This window comes from Ambystoma mexicanum, chromosome 4q (genome assembly GCF_040938575.1).
Source record: "Ambystoma mexicanum isolate Mex_15411 chromosome 4q, UKY_AmexF1_1, whole genome shotgun sequence".
Classification (NCBI taxonomy): domain Eukaryota; kingdom Metazoa; phylum Chordata; class Amphibia; order Caudata; family Ambystomatidae; genus Ambystoma; species Ambystoma mexicanum.
In genome coordinates, this window is record NC_090928.1 from 213,242,224 (window position 1) to 213,264,575 (window position 22,352).

The 22,352-nt window shown below is 47.9% G+C and overlaps 1 protein-coding gene across 4 annotated transcripts in view; it reads right to left on the reverse strand.

Moving 5' to 3' along the window:
- TIAM2 (TIAM Rac1 associated GEF 2) overlaps window positions 1–22,352 on the reverse strand; it is a 552,861-nt gene that overhangs the window by 108,916 nt on the left and 421,593 nt on the right. For all 4 annotated transcript variants that reach the window (XM_069607743.1, XM_069607744.1, XM_069607746.1 and 1 more), the window contains one exon: window positions 4,295–4,474. In XM_069607743.1, coding sequence (XP_069463844.1) covers window positions 4,295–4,474 — 180 coding nt within the window. The remainder of the gene's footprint in view (window positions 1–4,294; window positions 4,475–22,352) is intronic.

Genomic DNA, 22,352 nt, shown 5'->3' on the forward strand with positions numbered 1-22,352 from the left:
AATTCTTGTTTGAAAACAATTGCGTCAATGAAGTTTTCTTAGGAAAGGGAATTGCAATAAACGATGAGAAGCTGGAAGAAGGAAAGGTTCACCATGAAGATCCTCTAATCTCACTGCACTTAACACATTCCTTCCCAGCAAAGTACATAAGACTACACAAATGATCACCTAGCTTTTCCAGGCAATCCAAAAACATGTTTTAATTCCACAGAAGGTGGTATGCGGGCAGTAGGATTCTAAGCCATATGGTATTGTAGGCCTTGTCTGCAATTTGGGTTCTAGTTTGAAATCCTAGGTCCATATCTTGCTTTTTTTTATTTTATCATGTCTTGTCTGCCCATCTGTTAACTATACGATTACTGTAAATAAGCGTACATGTAACTACTCAGGATTGAGCACAATGTGCAAAGTTTTTTCTAGTGACATTTCAGCGGCACCATTTGTGCCGTCCTCGAGTCCCTGGTGTTCACATGCTTTCCTGAATTCCTTGCCGAGGGTTGGTGGGGACAGAGAAAGAGCCACGGGGCTCCACAATCCAAGTGTAAATATTTTTTCATCATCATAATAAGTTTATTCAGAAACAGATTTTCCATAAACCCCAAAAACAGAGTAAAAATGCATAACAATTCAACATTTTAAAAGATCCATGATATAAACTTACAAACATTACATATAGAAAAAGATTTAAAATGTGCATGTGTGTAAATCAATTAGTATCCACAAGAAACGTCCGGACAGTTCAATAAGTTTTCAGAGGTCGATCAGGTTTTGGGTGGTGAATTTAGTTCTCTGATACAAAGCCCTTCTCAAATAGTCCACCGTTCCCCAGGCCACTGGCAGCGTAGCTGCTGGGAGCAGGCAGCATAAAGCAGGCCTAGCCTGAGAAATGCCAACGGACCTGAGTAGTGGCAGAAGTGTTTTCCGTCTTAGGTCTGTATAGTGTGGGCAGAACAACACAAAGTGTAGAAGGTCCTCCACCGGCCACTGGCAGCAGGGGCAGGCTGTGGGTTGTACATTGTAAGTCCAGCTTTTTGTTCGTGCCCCTAACCATAGGCAATCAAACCAGGCTCGAGTCAGGGCCCAACCATCTGCAGGATTGTCACTGTGGAGCAAGTACGGCTGAATAGCGTCTGCAGTTGTTAACACAATGTGCCTTCTATTTGCAAAAATGCCCAGGGCAGCACAGTGCCTATTTGCCACAAGGATGGATCTAAACATTTGCTTTTTTTCCCACACAGGGTCAAGAAGGTTGATTTTTTTTATGAAGTGTCCATTCCTTTCACCAGAACTGTGCATTTCAGTGCACCTATCAAATATTATGAGAAATAAAGTGAACCTAAGAAACAAATCAGTCATTTTTATAATAACACAAGGAAAGGAAAACGGAAAGCTTTGAGAGTGTTTTCAAACCAAGTCCCATGAAACATACATTTTCAGGTGTGCTTCATTAGCTGGGGGAATTGTGTTTGGAGGTGAATCTAAACATTGTGGTTTTTCATGGTGCACTAGTGTTTGCCTGAATTTCATGTTGTGCCTAAATAAGATTGCAGGAGGCACACAGAAGCTGCAATGATTATGAAACGTCCCATACTTGCACACTAAAACATTCACTGCGTCCCATTCTCAAACATTTTCACTGAAGCAAATCTGAGCCGCCCACGTGCTTCTTAGTTTTGCACCTGCTAACTAGAGTCTGATTCTCAAAGACACAAATGTGAGCTAGTCTGCAGATGCCTGGAGCATCTCTGTGAGGCCCTTGACCATATATTTGTGAAATGCATTTGCAAGTGATCAAAGATGTTCCAGCAATTTCCAGATTTTGCTTTTAGGCTTTGAGAATAAGGAATAAGGCAGCCGGTGCAGGTCAGAGATGCTCACAGGCATTTCCTCATTTGCTCCTGCGCACATTTTTGAGAACAAGGGTCGCAGTGTCTGAGATTAATTCTATAATACTAATTCTATTTGCATTTAACAAGTCTTATTTATCATTAAACAATAGTTCTAACAGTTACCATAATTTAGTATTGGGTAACCTCAAAAGTATTAACCATCATACAAAACAATAAATAATATGGTTAAAAATATGTATTGAAAATATACAAAAATATGAATATAGCAATCAACAATACAAACATTGCAAAAAACTGTTTGGACAATATATATAAACATATAATACAAAATCTGTTCGCATTTATCATAAGCCACTCACAAAGCCAAATCACTCTAGTTTATGCACATTATTGCAGGCACCACTCCACTTTTTAATAATTTAATAAAATACTTTTAGTGATTGGCTAAAGAACTTGGGCTCGTCTTACTCTGGACCTAACCGGACACCACTACACAAAAACAAATGAACCAAAAAAAGTCACATCCAACACCTAATACAATCTCTGTACTACTTTTTTTAAGACCACAGAAATTAGTAACATTTTACTGTGCCTTTATAAATAGTTTCTGATTTCTGTATTGACTGAATGGGACTCCCAGCTTTAGCCATCACAATCTCCGCCATCACAGTAGCGGGGAGTCCTGAGTACGAGCAACATACACCCAACACCTATTTGGATAACAGGACATGAGGAATTGGAAGAGATTGATGCTCACTGCACTGCTCGATCCTTGAATTATAGAGCAGCAGCCGGATGACTGATGGGTTTCTCTGCCAGAAATCCAGTGAGACATGCAGGTGTATACTGGCGTGTAGTCAGATATGACGAATATGCCTCATCCCTAGTCTTTCCATTGTATTTTATAGTAGAATTGTATTAATGAACAGTAAATCCACATTACGTCAGTCATTTTGGTATGCTTACCTTTTGCAACACGTTTTCCATCTGATGGTATCTTCAGGGTACCTTATTAACATAACCAGCAGGGCTCTATAACGGAAATCGGTGCAAGAACATATGGTGCAGACCGTGGGTTAAGTGGCAGCATGTACTAGGTGTGGTCCACTGCTGAGCAGGGATAAGCCTATTACCGTTCAACAGAGGACCCCATCTGATAAATGCCAGTGCTTGATACACGGATCAGAATCAGATTTCCTAATGAGGATAACTTGGTTGGCACTATCCACCTAATTGCTTTCCATCGATTTTGCGGCTGGGAAATACAAAGATTGGCATTAATTCTTCCCCCGACAGCTACACTATCCGCACCACATGCTGACTGCAACCCAATTTACACCACATTCTTTGGCTTTCACCATCACCTTTCTGCTGAGGACACTCAAATATTTTTCACATTTCTCTCCTTCAACCCATTCATCTTGGAATGGATTATGAATGGTCTCACTGCAATTTGCCACTGTATGGCTCTCCGCTACCTTATGCTGAACTCTTCAAAAACGTAAGTCATTATCCCGGCTTCCAATGCCATCCCTCCCCTGCCCTCTCTTCTCTCCTTCCACCTGACCTTCTTGCTCTCTCATTCAAGGCTCGCAATCTTGGGATCCTCCTTGATGGCAATAATTCATCACTATTGCTTCCTCTGCTGCTCGTATTAAACCAAATCAATATTCAGACAATATGTCCTTCTCTTATTACCCTAATCTCCACTCTTGTGCTCAGCAAACTTGAATGCTGCCCAAACCTCCTCCTTGACCTACATTTCCACTAAGTCCTACCTCTACACAAAGTCCTCAACTTTGCTTCCCACACTATTTACAACCTACCCAGAACACGTGCGCGCGCGCACACACACACACACACACACACACACACACACACACACACACACACACACACACACACACACACACACACACACACACTTTCTTTTCAAGTTCCTTCTATGACCTTGCTCCTCAGTACCTGCTTGATTGTAACTCAGTTTACTCACCATCTCGTTCCCTCCTAAGCTCCTCTGCACTCAACCTCACTGTCCCATAACCTCCTTGTCCATCCTCTCACTTCTGCTCTTTCCCCCTAATCAGCACGTTCCACTGGCACCCACTCCCCATAACAATCAAAGCCAGCCCAACTGTGAATCCCTTCAAAGCGTGGCTTAAACTTCACTTACTTTTGTAAGTCACCTGTTATTGTATATATTTGTTTGTTTATTTTTGTCCCATAAATGCCCCACTTCTTTACACACTCATAAGATGGCTCACCACGTGTTCTCATCTTTGCGCTATTGTACAGGCACCCTTTGTGGGAATGCTTTGATCTGTAAATGTGTTATCGTAAGTCGTTCCTGTTCAAAATGGACATCCCTGGTCTTCAAATAAATACAATATACAAATACACTATCCTAGTTGAATGAGTGAATAGGGCAGACTCTCTGGAGGTACCTTTACATAGGATTTCTCTGTGTCCACCAGCTCTTGGATAACTTTCCTAAGTCTGTCAGCATCAGAAAGATGTCGAGCTAGCGGTCTCCGAGGTGGGTTTGGGCTTTCTCGTTGACCTTCCATTCCGTTGGGCTGTATTTCCTGCAGGCTCCTACACAATGCAGAAATCTGTTCAGCACTCTGAAAAACAAACAAGACAACTTAAAATACTCTGCAGATGAGATTCAGTAGATTTGATCAGCTTTCTATATGTGAAGCAATTATCTGTTTTGGCAAAGATGCTCATTTGTTCGCTTCAAGTGACAGTCGGTTACTGGCATCTGACAGAACAAGAAAAATACCTCAGATGAAACCTTACAAGAGCCCGCTGGTAGAAGTTCTCAGCTACATTTAATTATAACCGGAAAATGCCAAATAGGGGCAAGGATAGTGGGTTAGGAGAATACATATCTGAACTATCTTAAAAAAACAAATTTGGGCCTTGAGGACGAATTCTATTTTGAAAGCACTACCGAAAACAATGTACACTTCAGAGGATGGTTTGAATACAATGGCCTCACTACAAGTTTGCCAGTCTGGTAACTACAGAGCTGGTCCTTTGTTGCGTGCAAACTGGAAAAGTTGCTTCCCACTTGCTCCTACCCCTATTGTGACGAAATATGGTAAAACAGTTATCCTTAGTCCTGAGCCCAAACAATCTTGCACAGGTTGCCAGATACTGTTTTATTATGGACACAAGTGCCAGGAGAGGAGTGGTGCAGGGACACAGTTCTTGATAAAACATTTGACCCTCAAAAAAACTAAAAACAGGCAAAAATATAAACAGCGCGGAGAAAAGAAAGCTGTTTTAGTTTACCGAAAGTAGTAGTTCTGTTTTGTGACTACGGCTGAACGAAGAACAAAGGGGGTTGCTTAGAATGCAGGCGTTTACTGACGGTTAGACCCTTATTGCTCTAATAAGTGCTTAGCAACCCGTGCTAAGGCAAGGAATAGTGAATGCAAAGGGTGAACTGCAAACAAATATATGCACATTGAGCTGACACTGCATTACAGAGAATAGCCGTTCACCCCTCAACACATCATTGAATAGTTGCACCGCAGTTTCTCCTGTTTCAGAGCAGAATCAGTTTTGGCAGATACAATATCTACAGAATCAAAAAAACGAATTCACTGAACGCTGATGTAGAGTCAATGGGCATAGAAATACTGAGGAACACAATTTTCAGAGCAGTCAAACTATTATTCAATCACATAAATTAATAACTAAAATAACCTGCCTGCCTAAAAGTCCAGTGTGCACTGCAGCCCGCACTGACAGAACAAACTCATATGCCTCAAGTATACAAACGAAATAAGTAGACAAAATTCTAGGAACGAGAACAATCAACACAAATAAACAACGGAGAAGTAATCATAAGTTTACGAATGGCACTTCGTAGAAATCATTATCCATTCTAGGTTTTGAATGATGGAAAGGAATGAATAAACTCAAATCATCACGTCAAGCCTTATTACCCGCAAACTGTACCACAGTAATTACTCTCGCCTCTGTAGTAAGACTCGCAGGACACTAATGTGATACTAATGAGTATGTTTAAGGCTTGCACCATTAAAACAGGAGATCCAAAATACACTCGTGCAATACGTAGCAGGCTTTGTGAACTTAACTCCTGTTTCAGGATCCAACCAGCTGTGCCAGAGCTGGGACAAGGCCCCATGATTTTGTTGTGAAGGAGACGATCCTTGAACCCCCCTTCCGTGGCTCCAGGTACATAACACATGTAATAACTAGGAGGGCGGGGGGGGTGCAGCCACCTCCCCTCCCCGCGACATTTTGTTGCACCACCTCCCATAGAAAATAACACATACAACATAGCTCTTAGCCTTGCATTGGGAAACCATTTTGAACAGGCCCAACACCATCTTTTTATTAGGCACAAAAATCCATCTCTCTGTAAGAGATGCAGCTCTCCCATCCCCAGCACCTTGCAAAGCCAGCCCACACCATCGCCTCCCCCTTGCCAGCTCTGTGTGAGCCTCGTCATCACGGAAGCAAGCCATGCCTTGTTACAAATCCCGTAGTATCATTTACGAAGGAATGTAGTCTGCGGAGAGCGTGAGAAAGTGACAAGTCATAAGCCCAAGTGCCCATTCATCTCCACTAAACTGCCCGTGCCCTCTCAACCCCCATCCCGCAGGTCCAGAGCCCACCAGCTCCGACCCCCCAGTTCCTTTCATGCTGATACCCATTTGACCCTCCCGCACCTTGACCACTCCAGACCCCCACCACAGCCCTAATCCTGTGTGGCAATATACTCTCCCAAAAGGCAACACACGTCTACCTATATCATGAGGACCCAAGCAGGGCAGATGGCAGATCAAACCTTTAGGGTGGGCACCGGGGTGCGGAGAGTGCAGTATCAACGAGAATCCAAAGTGTAAAGGTTGGAATGCCTATATATTAGCTCATCTGACCTAAGTACCCCCATTCATGCAAAATTTCATGTGTGCCATTATTTCTGCATTATCAGTTCCTGTTGTTTAGCTTAGTTAGAGAATGTTTCCTTGCCCTGACTTCACACCGCAGAGATGAGCCCAGCCGACCCACGTGTGCCAAGAGCAACTGCACAACGGCGTACCATCGGCATCTTGTACCCCATATAGTATCGACTGTCTTTTACACCACCCACCAATCCGATACAAGAAAATGTACCATATACCTTTCGTCATCAGTGATGCTGTGTGTCCTTTTTTTTTTAAATTCTCTTTATTACATTTTCCAACAAATGTAACAAACCCCAAAACTCCCCCCTCCCTACCCTCCCCTTTCCCCCTTGGTGCTGATGCAAAGGTTGCTTGGCTAATCGTCCCCTCTAAGCGTACATTCAGGATCATTCCAGGTCCAGGAGTCTCAAGCGCTGTGGGCACCAGCCAATCCTAAAGTCATCCCTGAGGAAAGCAAGGACCTCCCCCCACTCACTTGCAAAGTTCTGTATTGCATTGTTCATAGCATAGGAGGCCCATTCCATCGCTACTAACTCCCAAACTTTACGCAACCAGTCCTGGAGCATCGGCACGTTTGTGCCTTTCCATCTTTGAGCGATGATTGTCATTGCCGCCAAAGTGAGCACCACTCTCGCTCTCTCCCTACCCCTTGGGCCACCTGTCGCTATTGCTGGCTTCAGACCTAATAGAGACCATTCCGGGGACACGCCTCCCTCTGACCCAAACGCTTGTTCCATCGCCTGTTTGATGTCTTCCCAGAACGGGGCTATTTTCGGGCATCCCCACCAGATATGTTCCGCAGTGCCCTCCTGACCACATCCCCTCCAGCAAGTTCCTGATGACCCTGGGTAAATCCTACGCAGACGAGCTGGAGTGTAGTGCCACCCGTACAGTATCTTGTACCAAGCTTCCCGGGTTTGCGAGGCTCTTGACAATTTGGGGATTTTCCTCCATAGCTTTTCCCACTCCGACTTCTCTATTTCCCTGCCCACTATGCTTTCCCACCTTCCCATATATGCCCATTGCGGCCTCAGGGTAGCGTCATCCAGGATCTTGTAGAGCTGCGAAATGAGGCCCTTCGAGCCATCATTGGTCATCAAGAATCTCTCAGCGGTCTGGTGGCCGCTTCCCTGTTCGTGAGGTGTAGGAGCCAATGCCGCAGTTGAGAGTATCTCAGCCTTTCGCCCTCCCCCAATGCGAAGTCCCTTTTGCACTCCACAAAAGTGCTGATCTCCCATCCTATGAACATGTCTCGCATCCACCGGCAACCTCCCTCCCGCCATTTCCTGATTGCCCCTCCCTCCAGCCCGGGAGTAAAGTCTTTATTATTGAAGATAGGAGTAAATGGGGATGGATAAGTTGTGATTTCCTTACGTTGGACCAGTCTGTCCCAGTTATCCACAACCAACTTGGTGATAGAGCTCAGATACATATGGCCTGGCCTATGGTGTTTGGGTAGCCACAGGACCTCCCCCAATGCATGCTGCGTGACCGCTCTGTCCATCGTAACACAGTGTTTTCCCTCCCCTTCCCGAAGCCATTCCCTAATCACCCTTAGCTGGGCTGCCTCGTAGTGTTGACGGAAGTTGGGAAGTGCTAGTCCACCGCCCCTTCTCAGAACCATAAGCAGCTGCCTGCTGACCCTTGCCCTTTTCCCCTCCCATTTAAACTCATTCTTTATCGACTGGAGCTCCTTAAAGAAGCTGGCTGGGACTGCCTGGGGGATAGCCTGGAAAAAGTAGAGCAGCCTCGGGAGGGTAACCATTTTTATTGCCTCCAGCCTCCCCAGCCAGGAGATTCGGAGATTCTGCCACTTAAAGAGATCCTTTTTAATTCTTTGCAAAAGAGGGGGATAGTTCGCCACATATCACCCTTTAAGGGCCGGAGTGATTCTCACCCCCAGGTACGTGATTCCCCCCGGACGCCAGGCAAAGGGCGTCGACATTCTTAAGTCCTCTCTCTCGCCAGTGTCAGGTCCATCAATTCAGACTTATCCATATTAATGCGCAGACCGGATGCTTCCCCAAAGTCCTCTAATAATAGCCTGCATTGCCTACTCGACTCTATGGGGTTGGTCAGGGCGAGTAACATATCGTCCGCGAAGGCCACCACTTTATGCTGCCTCCCCCCGAACGGTATTCCCTGTATTCCTTCCGATTCCCGAATTGCCTGCAGGAGGGGCTCTAAGTAGATCACATAAAGCAGGGGCGATAAGGGACAACCCTGCTTGGTTCCCCGTTGGAGTTGGAACGCTCTAGATAAGGTTCCGTTAACCACCACCCTCGCCCGAGGACCCTCATAATTCGCCTTGACCATCTGAAGATAAGTGCCTCCCAGCCCCATTTTTTCCATGACCTTGAAGAGGAAGGACCATTCCACCCGGTCAAACGCTTTTTCCGCGTCTAAGGATAGCAGCGCTGCCGGGGTACAGGTCTTTTCTGCCTTTTCCACTAGATGGACCACCCTTCTGATATTATCCGCAGTCTGCCTCCCCTTCACCAATCCCGCCTGATCCTGGTGGATCAGGTCCGGGAGAAGCCCCTCAAGCCTATTCGCTAGGATTTTAGTGTATATTTTTGCGTCCACATTAATAAGCGCTATTGGCCTATAGGAGGATCTCTCGAGAGGGTCCTTGCCCGCCTTCAGAATCAGGGAAATCTTGGCTTCTTTCATAGATGAAGTGATTTGCCCACTACCTTTAAAGGAGTTGAAGAGGTAGGTCAACTGTGGTACCAGCACCCCGGCAAAGGTCTTGTAGAAAGACACTGAGTACCCATCAGGGCCCGGGGCTTTTCCTGCGGGTAGCTTCCGGATGACCCCCCTCACTTCCTCCTCCGTTATGTCTTGCTGAAGACTAACCTGGGCCTCCCCCTCAAGTTTGCACAAGTTAACGCCTTGCAGGAATTTCTCCTGGGCCCGGTCGCAGGGGTGCTGTGATGTATATAAGGTCTGAGTTCAGCGCCGTGATTGTGTTCTTCGTGGCAGCTCCCCGAAAGAGGTGGGCCAGCAGGACATCGGCCTTGTTCCCCTTAGCATAGAATTTTTGCCGCACGAAAAGCAGGGCCCCCTCTGCTTTTTTAGTACAGAGGACCCCCAGTTGTCCCACCGCCCTCCTATAGTCCCTCTGATTAGACCTACTGGGATTCATCGCCACCCTACCCCTCGCCTCCTCGACCTCTGCCTCCAGCCGGGACTCCAGGGCCTGTAGTTGTTTCTGTCTTTGTGCTTTGGCTGCTATGATTTCTCCCCTCATCGTAGCCTTAAATGCATCCCATCTTATATCTTCTCCGGTGTCCCCTCTCTTGTTGCTATCAAAAAACTCTCATCTTGCCCTCTATCTCCTCCCTTACCAAAGGATCTCTCGGCAAATGTTCCGGATATTTCCAGCCCCATAATCCCCCTCTCCTCACTCCCAGTTCCAGCTGCATTGACAGTATTTTGTGAGCAGCTATTCCCATGGGCCCCCCCTCTATCTCCTTAACTCTACCCACCAGGTTAGCCGAGACCCAGATATAGTCAATTCTAGATTGTGTCCCGTGGACTTCGGAAAGAAAGGTGTAGCCCTCTGCATCCCCTTTCAGTTCCCTCCAGACATCCCACACCCCCAATGCTCGCCACTTTATCCCTTAGTTCTGCCAAGGCCACCGCCCCTCCACCCCGATTCCTAGGTGCCCCTGATCTATCTTTAGCTTTGACCCATGCAATGTTTAGGTCACCCATTATAATTATCTGGCCCCTTGCCCAGTCGCCTATTCTCCCCATAAGGTCACGGAGGAAGGGGTCTTGCTCCCTGTTAGGCGCGTAAATAACCCCTATTATGAAAGTCTCCTCTGCAATTTTGCTTTTCACTAGCAAAAAACTCTTCATCTTTTAGGGTGTCCTCCATGCGGAAATTCACAGTGCCCCTGATAGCCAGTGCAACCCCTCCCCCCCCGCTTTCGTGGGACCAGACGCTTGGAATACCTGGTCGAACCCTCTCAGCCTCAAGCGGCACTGATGCTTACGGAGCAGATGCGTTTCTTGCAGCCCCAGAAAGTCTGGTTTTCCCCGCTTTGTGAATTGATCCAACTTTTTCCTTTTCAGCGGAGTGTTGAGGCCCCTGACGTTCTGCGTTAACCATTTGAATTATGAATAAACTCCCACTCCCGCCTATCCTGACCCTTCATCCAATCCTCACCTCCACCCGTTTGCACCCCTCCAGTTAACCTGGAACGTGAACCACTTTTAACTCGCCCCTTGGGCAGCACCCGAGAAACCCCCCCCAACTCCGTTCCCCCCACCGACCTCCCAACCCCTGATGACCTTAACACTAGGTCTTCCCGCCTCCCTCCCTTCCCCTCTAGGCTCCCTCGCTCTTAGAGATCCCATGATGTTTGCTCGCAGCTCCTTCTCTCCTCCTCATGTTCAGAAACAGCCTTTTTTTGTCCACCACCCCCTAAAACTGATCAGACATCAGGTCAATTCTCCTTGTCCCTGAGACTCTCCTCCTCTGCTGGCTCCATTTCCCCCCCCTTGCCGGGGGTCCTCCGCAGAGCGGGTCTTCTCCTCTTCCCTTCGCCTACCATCGACCATTCCGACGTCCTGGGTCGCACTCCGCCTCCCGTCTCATGCGAGCCATTCGGGCCCGCCGCACTCCGGCCCTCGTGCAAGTCCCGGTCAATTTGGAATATGTCCGCCCCCTCCTGCATCGTGGTTATCGGCCTCTGGGAGCCGGCCCATTCGAAGACAAGCCCAAAGGGGAAGGTCCATTTATACCTGATCCCCTTTTCCTTAAGTTTCAAGGTGAGTGGACCCCATTGTCGTCTTTTAAGCAGAGTGCTGCTAGCCAGGTCTTGGTACAACTCGATGCGTTGGTCGTTAAAGGTAATCGGCTCTTTTTGTCTGGCGGCCCTGAGAACTGCTTCTTTTTTAGCATATCTTTTGAATGCGGCTAACACGTCCCGCGGCTTGGACTTAGGGTTCTTATTGAGGAATCCCAACCTGTGGACCCTGTCCAGCTCGATCCGATCAGGCGAGGGCTCCCCCAGCAGCTCTGCATATATCCCTTGAACCGTCTCCTTCAGGCCCCTATCTTGTATCGCCTCCGGCAGAAATTTCAGCCTGATGTTGATCCTTCGGGACCTGTTTTCCATGTCTTCCATTCTAATTTCCAAGTTCCGCGTTGCCGTGTCAAGCCTCTCGATTGCTTCTCTGTTCTCAGAGGCCTCCCTGCCTACCTCCTGCAGGCCTTTTTCCACTATGTCTGCTCTCTCCCCCAGCTGATTCACTTCCTGTTTGATTTCCGCCATTGCTTGATTGATGTCCGACCGCATCAGCTGAAATTGTTCTTGAAATGTATTCCCCAATGATGCTTGAAGTGAGAGCAGCTCCCCGCGTAAACCCTGACGCGAGATTGATCCAGACGCTTCCGAGGTCTCAGTGTGCTCTTGCTCCACGCTTCCCCCCTGTGTGGTCCTTCGGTCATCAGCTGCATCTTTGCTTGCCCACAGAGCTATAATGGGGCCGGGGGCCTCCCCCTGGGATTGTCCGCTTTTGTTCCCCTTGTTTTTATTTTTGGTTGCCATAGTTGCGGGACAAGGGCCCTGTCTGCGCCTCCTCCAAAGGCCGTTACTGGCCAGGCTAGGTCACAGCCCCCTATGACTGCAGTTCTAGTACTCCTTTTGGGCCTGATGGGGGTGCGCCCTCCCAGTCAGCGGGAGTGCGTGAAACTGTGCTGTGCTCGCCCTATGTGTGTGGCCGGGATCCTGATGCCGGGGGGAGCAAGTCTCAGCCCTAAACACTCCAACGCCTCGGTGCGTGGTCGTGCTCCGTATCATGCTGGGGGGGAGCAGGCGTCCGACCCGGGCACACGGGTGTCTCAGCGTGTGGCCGGGGTTACAATGGGGTGGGGAGCAGATGTTAGTCCTGGACGCCCCAGCTCCCCGGCGCAGAACCGGGCTCCGTATTGCCCCTGGGGGAGCGGGCGTCAGTCCCAGACACCCCCTAACAATGCAGCGGGGACGGGGCCCTCCGTGCCCAGAGTAGGGGGCCCCCCCTCCGCAACTCCACCTGACCACCTGGGCCAATGTAATCCGGGTCCCGCACCCCCCACCGCTTACTGTCTTTTTCTGCAGCTGCCTTTCCGCTGCCGAGCCCGGGCTCCTGCCCCCGCACCTCCGGCCGCCGCTAGATCAGGCCGCTCCCCTGCCTCGGAGAGGGCGCCGGGGGGGCCGCTCCCGGCCCAATCCAGGGTCGGCGTCCGCCCGAGGCCCTGCTGGTGGGCGACGCAGAGGTTCGTCTGCGGGGCGGCAGTCCCGCCGAGCAGCTCCCAAGGGCCGCTCCTTGCACCGAGGCTGGCCATCGATTTCCCTCCTCCTTCTGGCCGGATCCGACTGCCGCAGCTCCCGGGGGGTGTGGAGACTCGCTGATCGCCTCGCCCGCTGGTCGGCGAGGAGGCACCCAATACAGCGGGGGCTGCGACCGCCCCTCCGATACCGCTCATCTTCTTCCTCTGCCTGGGGGGAGCGGGAACGGGGACTCCGATCCTGTCCCGCCTTTGTACGCAGGGCCCCTCAGGCCCGCAGGTCTCGAGTGTTTGCCGGGTCGAAGAACTCTTTTGCCAGCTGCTGTCTTATCCACGGCCGCCCCCAGGCGCGGGGGCATCCAGACCTTCAAGGCTCTCCGCTCTTCAACGCGTAGGGGGTGGTGGAACCGCCAAAATAAGTTGGACAGGAGCGCCATCGACACACGTCTACCTGGTGTCGGCGGCCATCTTGGAATCCCGCTGTGTGTCCTTTTCTGGCAATTTTTATGATTATATAAACTTTGTTATCTTTGCAATTCATCTGCTGGTCTCATTCCCCTGACGGTGGTTTGCCTCATTTCTGTATATTTTTGGGACACGTGCCGGGAGGCTACCTTCATTTGGTGACCCCTTTAGACATGGGGCCTCATTACGAGTATGGAGGCAGCCATGCCCTTAACAAGGGCATGGTTGCCTCCATACCGGGTTCCAATACCGGGTTCTGTGAATGAGGAATTACTGGGTCATTCCGACCTTGGAGGACCCAGTAATTCCTCATGCACAAAACCATTCCCCATTCCCATTTGAGCCCCCATAGGGCTCAATGGGGATGGGGATGGAGCTAATAACGGGCCCGTTATTAGCTCCTTGGTCCCCTTGCGGGACCCGGAAAGGACGTCTGGTTTTACCAGATGTTTGTTATGGGTCCCGCTAGGGGACCTCGTAATCAGGCATCCCATAATGAACGGTGCCGGTCCCGTACCGGCACTGGTCATTACGGGACCGCTAGGGTTGTAATGAGGCTCATGATGTCCTTGAGTCCCCTGTAATTGCAGCGAGAGCCAGGGCTTCTCTGGCAAGGCCGCCCCCACCTACGGCTGACCAGTCCCCAACAAACCCATACGCAAAAGGAGAAGGTTATTGTGGGTTCCGGCTTGGCGAATACCCCGCTGCTTGCCTGAGCTGGGTGCGGCCCCAAGGAGAGGCCCAGAAGTTGTGGATAGATTGCGAACGGAGGCTCCTGGAAGAACACGGGCACGTGAGTATAAATTATAAAGAGGATAACAAACCAGGGAATATTGAGGGGAATATAGAGCAACATGATTGGGGGAAACACACAGTGAATGGATAGATGAATGAACTGGACGATTGATTGAAGTGAAGGACTTTTAACTTTTTATGGCCATTAATTTTTTTAGAGATATGTGGAGGATAAAAAGAGGAAATACGGGAGCCTGACCTAGAAAAAGGTTGGAGGGCGTCGCCACAGGGCACTGTTTTGACCAGTTCTGGAGACAAAGTAAAAGAGATAAAAGTAGGAGCCCCATATTGTTAGAGGGCTCGGGAATAAGTAGAAGTTTTTGTTTCAACTTGGTATGTTTAGTGAATTTTTATACATATGCACGGAGGAAGACTCAGGAGGGGGGACTGTGATGTGAATGACGAGGGAGTGAGTGGGAATGGAAGGGTGCGTCTGAAATAAGGTTGGGTGGGAAGGTTGTTCAGTTATATGTAGTTCCTTCTATGTAGTATGTCCTGGTGATGTGAAAAGTGTTTAATAGATTTGAGCGGTAGGAGCGGAATACCCACCTGGGAAAAGAAACTTGAAGGAGAGGTGAGTGGAGGGAAGGGTACCTTTCTCTCTGCACGAGCTTTGAAGGGGACAAACTAGAGGGGAACAGAGACGGCAAACAATGGGGGCAGAAACGTCATTGTCACATATTTGTAAACTGCTCCCCCATGTACAATGAGCGCATTAAAAATACCATGGGCAGTGGGTAACAGAAACGAAAGGGGAAGGACTATGGCATGCCTGGCCAGAGGGTGGATCCTTTGATAAGGGAACATTAGAACACCTGTCCACGTTCCTAGCCACTAAATACAAGGGGAAACAGTTGCAGAATAGAAGGGAAATATTAGATTTGTGGCGGATGTTCGAAGAATTTCCGACTACCAGTAAGAAGGAACGAGGGTCAGAAATTCTGACGGAGAAAGATTAAGGGAAAGACAAAAACGGGGGAAGCAGAGCCTAAACAACTTTATCCCTTGCTCACAAAACCAGCAGAAGGGTATTCAAATCCTATGTATGTTCCTGGGGAAATGCGTCAGTAACTCCGAGCACCGCACCACCCCCTCCTACTGTTCCATCAACCACCACACCCACCCCTGCAGGAGTAGGTGTTCAAGATCTTGAGGTGGCGCTAGCATCCACCATAAAGAACTAGCCCGATTACGGGCAGCATGTGACCAAACACGGTAATTAGAAGGGGACCCCCGACCTCCACTGGGTACCCCTCCAATACAGAAAGACAAATGGAAATCGGGGGAGATACTCTTTCAAGATTGAAAGCGTACCCATACGTGCCGTGCAAGTAGAGCGGGAGGTGGAGACTGATAGTGTGGGGTATGATACTGTGGCCTCAGTAAGAGCTGAAGAGTCATGGAGTGATTTTGACGATTCCGAAGAAGGGGCGGTGGGAGGGGTATCATCGGCGCAGTGGGTCATGCCTACTGCGGGAGATGCCTGGGAAGGAAGGTTAAGGAACAGATTGAGGAGGATGGCATTAGCTAAAAGGAAAGGATCCGGAACAAGGGGTGGGAAAGTAAAATCAAGACTGCAAATGCCCCCATCCACAAGGAAGCGGGACGACCAAATTATGTTCCATGGGCTCAAATGGATAAAAACAATCTCCTCAAGTCCCTCCCCCGGCACACCATTGGTGCGGGGAAATGGATATATGCCTTCAAGAAAAATACTGCCGGAGTAGCCCTTGCTATAGGGGACATTAAAAGCCTCTTGGTGTCTGCAGTGAGAGACCAGGCAGACGCAGTATGGGTGAAAGCAGGCTTCCCGGGAATAACGTTGAGTAATAACACGCATGATGGGGCATCATTTAATAATGTTCAGGCACAAGTTTGGGATCCATTGCGGAGAACCTTCGCCGATATCCCTGACTTACATTCTATAATGCAACATACAATAGGGGAGGATGAAGATGCTGCGCAATTTATTCTTCAGGCGCAGGAGATGTGGTGCGAAGAAACGGGCACCGCGTGGGACCAATCGACCTCCCTATTCTACTTTATCATAAAAAGGGGATTCCCAAAGGAAGTAGAGAAGGCCCTAGATAAAATACCGGGAATAGAAGCAAAGGGGTGGCTGGAAATTCAAAGTATCATAGTGCACCATTGTAGGAGGATCAAAGAAAAAGAAATTGTTCAAAGAAGGTTAGCTGAAGAAGCAAAACTCGTGCAGACAAATTTAGTGAAGGTCGCAGCAATAACAGCCGCACCGCCCACAGATCAGTTGGGAGAAGATGGGTGTGTCTCCGTAGCCACACAGGCAAGAATGGCCGCAGTGTGGACGGATAACAGACAAGGGCATTGGGAAGGACAGCAATCATACATGGGACCCCAGTGGCAAGGAAGGCCTGCCAGGGGATGAGGTGGGTTGAGGGGACCCCGGGGAGGAGGATATGGGAGGCAGGGGTGAGCATGGAGAGCCAGACCCCTGAGGAGGAGGCCAAGGACAGTGCTGGACATGCAGGAGGTGGGGTCCCTTTTCACAAGAGTGTTGCAGCAGACAGGGTGGAAATTACCAATACAATCAACCTTACTACACACCACCTGAGTACGTCCATCCCCAATGCGGACACCAACACCCAGGAAGCCCCTATGGACTGCCCCAGGGATCATACGAGGGAACCCCACAGCAACAACAGAGATCACAAACACTGCCACCTGGTTACAATGTATCACATCACCCCACCCACATGATGCCGGCACAACACAATCGTCCCACTCAGCAGATCCAATGAAGCCAAACTCCCTTCACCACCACTGCGAACGGTGCACCTGCACCTTATCAGGGAACATGTGTACTTAATGAAAACATCTTTTCCTGCCCGAGAACAGACACCCATCCTGACTAGGACAGCCCACAGAGAGCACTTGCGTGTCCAGTCCTATCAACTACCTTGCATCCAGAAGAGGAACCACTGGTGGGGGCAGAGATAGGGAACAAACCGTTCATCTTCATGGTGGACTCCGGGGCGGAAAAATCATATATAAACAAATGTGATTTTCCGTTACCTGGCAAAAATATCGAAACGCAAGGATTCTCTGGGGCTGTAGTTACGGTTCCTTTTACAGAAGATTTGGATGTTAAAATAGTAGGTAAAACAGTGAGGGCACCTCTACTTTATTACTAAAGTTCCCCTGTCAATATGCTATGTCGGGACTTATTGAGCAAGCTTAACATGACGATATCATTTACTGAGAGAGGGATTGTTTGTTGTACCCCTGGCATGTGCTCCCACAGAGCCATGCTATTGATAAACACAATGGCAAACGAGGTAAGAGTGAGAGGAATTCCAGTGGACCCGGACATGTTCATATATGGGATCAGGGTATTGGCTAGAGCAGTACCGGAGCTCTGGAGAAAAGAATGGAGGGTGCCTTCTGATTTTGTATTCCACCCGTAGCTGCCCCCGAAATGGCTGCTGGCACAATTTTATCCCTACATCTTAAAGGGGTGCAAGTGTCTGCTAAGAGGATTGTAGCAATAGGAATGGACACTCAAGGATGTGAATGGTGCACAATATTGTGCATCGACCCACATATACCCTTACGTGAGCTAAGTGATGAGGAACTGTTCACAGACACCAGCAATGATAGGGAAATTATCTTGGAAATAAGTATACCTTGTGAAGTGATGGTAAAGTACTAAAAAGTACTCAGCCCCCTCATGGCTGTAGTCAGTGCACCACCGTCCTTTTACAACACAGACATGCAACAAGTGCCTCCTCATTTATGGACCACAAACCCCCATGATGTAGCACTATTAAGATAAGTGACCCCTGTGAAAATTACACTAAAACAAGGAGCGATATTGCTCAGAGTTAAGCAGTACCCCTGTCCAAAGAGGCAGAGGAAGGAATTCAGGAACACTGTTTGCCCTCTTAGAACAAGGGATAATTGTCCCCTCCAACTCCCCATGCAATACGGCCATATATCCAATCAAGAAAGCGACTGGAGGGGCGTGGCGTATGATACAAGATCTCCGCCCCCACAATGACATCGTCTAAAAGGCATTCCCTCTTGTTCCAAATCCTGCTTCAATTTTGTGTAGCATCACAAAACAGGCTCTGTGGTGGATTTGAAAAATGCCTTCTTCTCTGTGCCCCTTGAGCCCAGCTCCCAGTATCTCACAGCATTTACACTAGGGGGGAGGAGATACGAACACCGACCCCAAGGGTACTGTGAAAGCCCCAGTATATTCAACAGAATCCTACACCAAGATCGTGGCAATATTCAGGTTCCCAGCACCATAATTCAGTACGTGGATGACCTCCTAGTCTAAAGTGACAGTGAAAAAAGTTGTAGGAGAGACTCCATCGCCCTCCTCCAACTGTTAGCACACACAGGGTACAAAGTAGATAAGAAGAAACTACAATACTGTCTGACCGAGGTCCTGTACTTGGGCCAATTAATATCAAAAGATGGCAAGACAATTATACCCGACAGGGCGGCAACAGTGCGTGCCTCGGCCAGACCCCACACTGTGAAAGACATGCAAAGATTCCTCAGAATATAATTACTGTAGAGCATGGATACTTGATTAAGCTGCATACACAAGACCCTTACTGGCAGGCCTTAAGGAGGCACAAAAAGAAAAGACACAACATGAACAACAGAAATACAGACAGTATTTGAGAATTTAAAAGAATTGATTTCCACAGCCCCAGTTTTAGCAACACCTGATTATGAACGCGAGTTCTACCTTTTCTCGCATTGTAATGGCACCCTAATGACAGCAGTGTTGACACAAAAACATCTATGGGTCACAAACATCTGGCCCATTACAGAGGCACACTTGATGGTAATGCAGGGTCACTTCACTTACAAACAGGCTCTCAATCGTGATGGGGTGCTCCATCGCCCTCTACGTAGAACACTCCCTGTTTGCCATACTTGAGAGATCTAAATCCACTCTTACAACACAAAAAGCATCAGCATATGAAATCATATTGTCAAGCCCCAATATCCATATCGTCAAATGCAAGACTGTAAACCCTGTCACATTCCTTCCTGAGCCCTGAACTGTCAAAGATATGCAGGAGCATGATTGTGCTACATATGAGGGTGAGGGGGGACGACATTCCCAAGGCAAGTGAAAATGCACTAGAAAAAGGAGACGTGTTCTTTGTTGATGGTTCAGCCTCCATCTGCCAAGACACAGGTGGAAAGCATGTAGCAGCAGCAGTGGTGAGTTTGGAGGACGGGGAGTATGAAGTACTGGTTAAAAAGGTTTGCCCATGCATTACTCTACCCAAGCTGCAGAGTTGGTGGCCTTAATAGAAGCGCTCCATGCAGCAAAGGGATGTTCAATGACAATATGTGCCGATTCAGCATATGTTACCACCACGGTACATGCTGGACTGTCAAGATGGAGAAGATGGGGATTCAGAAGAGCAGATGGGTCACCAGTACAACATGCTTAATTACTCAAACTAATTGAAGCATTAGCACAGCCCCGTGTAGTAGCTATTGTGAGGTGCCAAGCACAGACCCATAATATGGACATTTATTTGGGAAATGTGGCGGCAGACGCTGCCACAAAAGAGGCGGCCTACCTCCCAGTGCCCATGAATACAGAATGCCTACTAATAAATAAAACAAATGAACAAAAACCTGATGGTTATAATGCCCTGCCTATTGCCCAAATAATTGTATTACAAAAGAGAGCCCCCCCCCCCAAACTGAGCAGGATCTGTGGACTAAGAGGGGATGCACACAATCCCCTACAGATTTATTGTGGAGACAAGACATGACAGGAAAAGTTGTCTTGCCTGTAGAATTGTTGTATATCGCATTTGAGCAATTGCACTTCCCCGCTCACAGCACAAAACAACAAATTGCTGCCGATCTCCAGGAAGATTTGTTCATCCCAAAACTTCAGGAATACCTCAATAAAATGGTGGTCGAATGCACCACATGCCAAGTGTTCAATTCACAAATGACTTTATGAACTCTACGAGGCACATTGCCCCGCCCCGTAGATCCCTTCCGAGAACTGCACATTGATTATGCAGACATGGGAGAGAGGTGCAACGGAGCAAGATATCTAATTGTAGTGGTGTGTCTTTTTTCCCGATGGGTGGAAGAAGGGCCCTGCGCCCACTCTGACGCAAAGGGCGCAGCAACATTTTTAGTCAGAGAAGTTTTTCCCAAATAGGGTATATGTGACATCATAAAAATCAGACAATGGTTCCCATTTGTCAATGATCTATTCAAGGAAATAACATCCCTTAAAGGTATAAAACATCAAATGTGCTTGATTTATCATCCACAAGCGAATGGGATTGTAGAAAAAAATCAATTGCCTGTTGTCCAAATTATGCAATTCACTGAAGAAAAATGGAGCCTGCCCCTACCACTTTTTCAGCTGCCCACTCAGCCAAGCAAGGACCACCACCTGTCCCCCCACAAAATAGTTACTGGTCGACGCATGCAAATGCCACTGTCGCCAGTGAGAAGAGTATCTGATGCACACAGAACAGCCACTGTGTTATGAGAATAATTTAAAGAGTACCTGACGCAACTCACACGAGCTGCAAGATGTATTGCCCAACAGATCGCACCTCCATTCACCACAGACAGCGTGATTGACACATACACTGCAGCACAGGATAGTCCGGCACAACCTCCAATGCCAGGTGAATCAGTATATGTCCGGAGTTTTGTCCGCAAGTTTAACTCACCCAGATTCCATGGACCCTATGAGGTGATCAATTGCATGCTCCTCGCTGTAAAAGTAAAAGGACTAAGGTACTGGATCCACCTTTTTGATGTACGAAAAGCACATGATAGTGTAGCACCTCACACACTAGACAGCAATCAAACAAATACTGCAGTACCGTAAGAGATAACTGAGCAGGTATAAGGATGCGATTTATTTGCATTAATGAAATGCTCATATAAATGTATTAATGATCTCTCTCTCTCGCTCTCTCTCTCTTCCTTTTTACGTACCCTTCATCACTTGCCCATGTTCTATTTCCCATTCTATAAAATCACCCCGTTTTATCCTTTTCAATAGGTGCAACGAGAATGGAACTCAGACAACTCAACAATGACGATAATAAGTTAGATAGAAGTAGGAATAGAATAAGTGCCACAAGGGTATATAGTTATCAATTTTGTAGCAATTGTATTTTCTTGAACGATAATAATATTAGGAATTTTTTTAAACTGACCTGGAACAATAACACGTTTCCTATCCTCATTGTTCTATATAAAAACCTAACCAAAGTAATCCCAGACCTCGGAGTATTTGTACATAATGAAAGTAAAAATGAAAACTCTACTGATGTAGATAGTATTATAGTGTCACCGTCTACCATGTTTTCAGCCTTGCAAGATACCTCACAACCTAATATTGTGTCTACCTCAAAGTCAAACGCAATGAATTTTTTGGTCCCCATTACAGTGCCTGAAATAACATTAAGCTCCCCGCCCCTGCCTATAGCGTGTATGCACGATAACAAAAATGAGAATACTGGTATTTTTTCCAATGTATCGTCAGCAGCCCACAATTGTCCAGAGATCACTGTGTACCACTGATAAGACTGTGTAGTAGACTAGTAGGGAAAAGACAATCCCTCTTACAATACAGTAGACGGAAGAGGCAAGCACAACAATTTAAGTATGATGCATACCGTGGTTTGGGGCTAGATAAAGTAGAAGACCTCCATTATCCTGGCAAATCTAACAAATGGTACTCAGACATGAGTGCCTCGGGGAAAAGAGCAACTAATAGTTGTTATGTGTGTTCATTGATAACGCACGCATCAGGGACACCCACGGTTTTGGTACCTCAAGAGGCCCCTCTGGTAGAATCTCAATGTCTCATCAACCCCACACTTTGCAAGATAAAAAGCACCTTCCAGGCACACACAGTAAAAATGAAACTTCAGATGAGAGAATTCGCAAAGAAGGAGTGCCAAAAGCAAAGTGTTTCAAGGAGCCATTTCTGGCTATAGAAGGAAC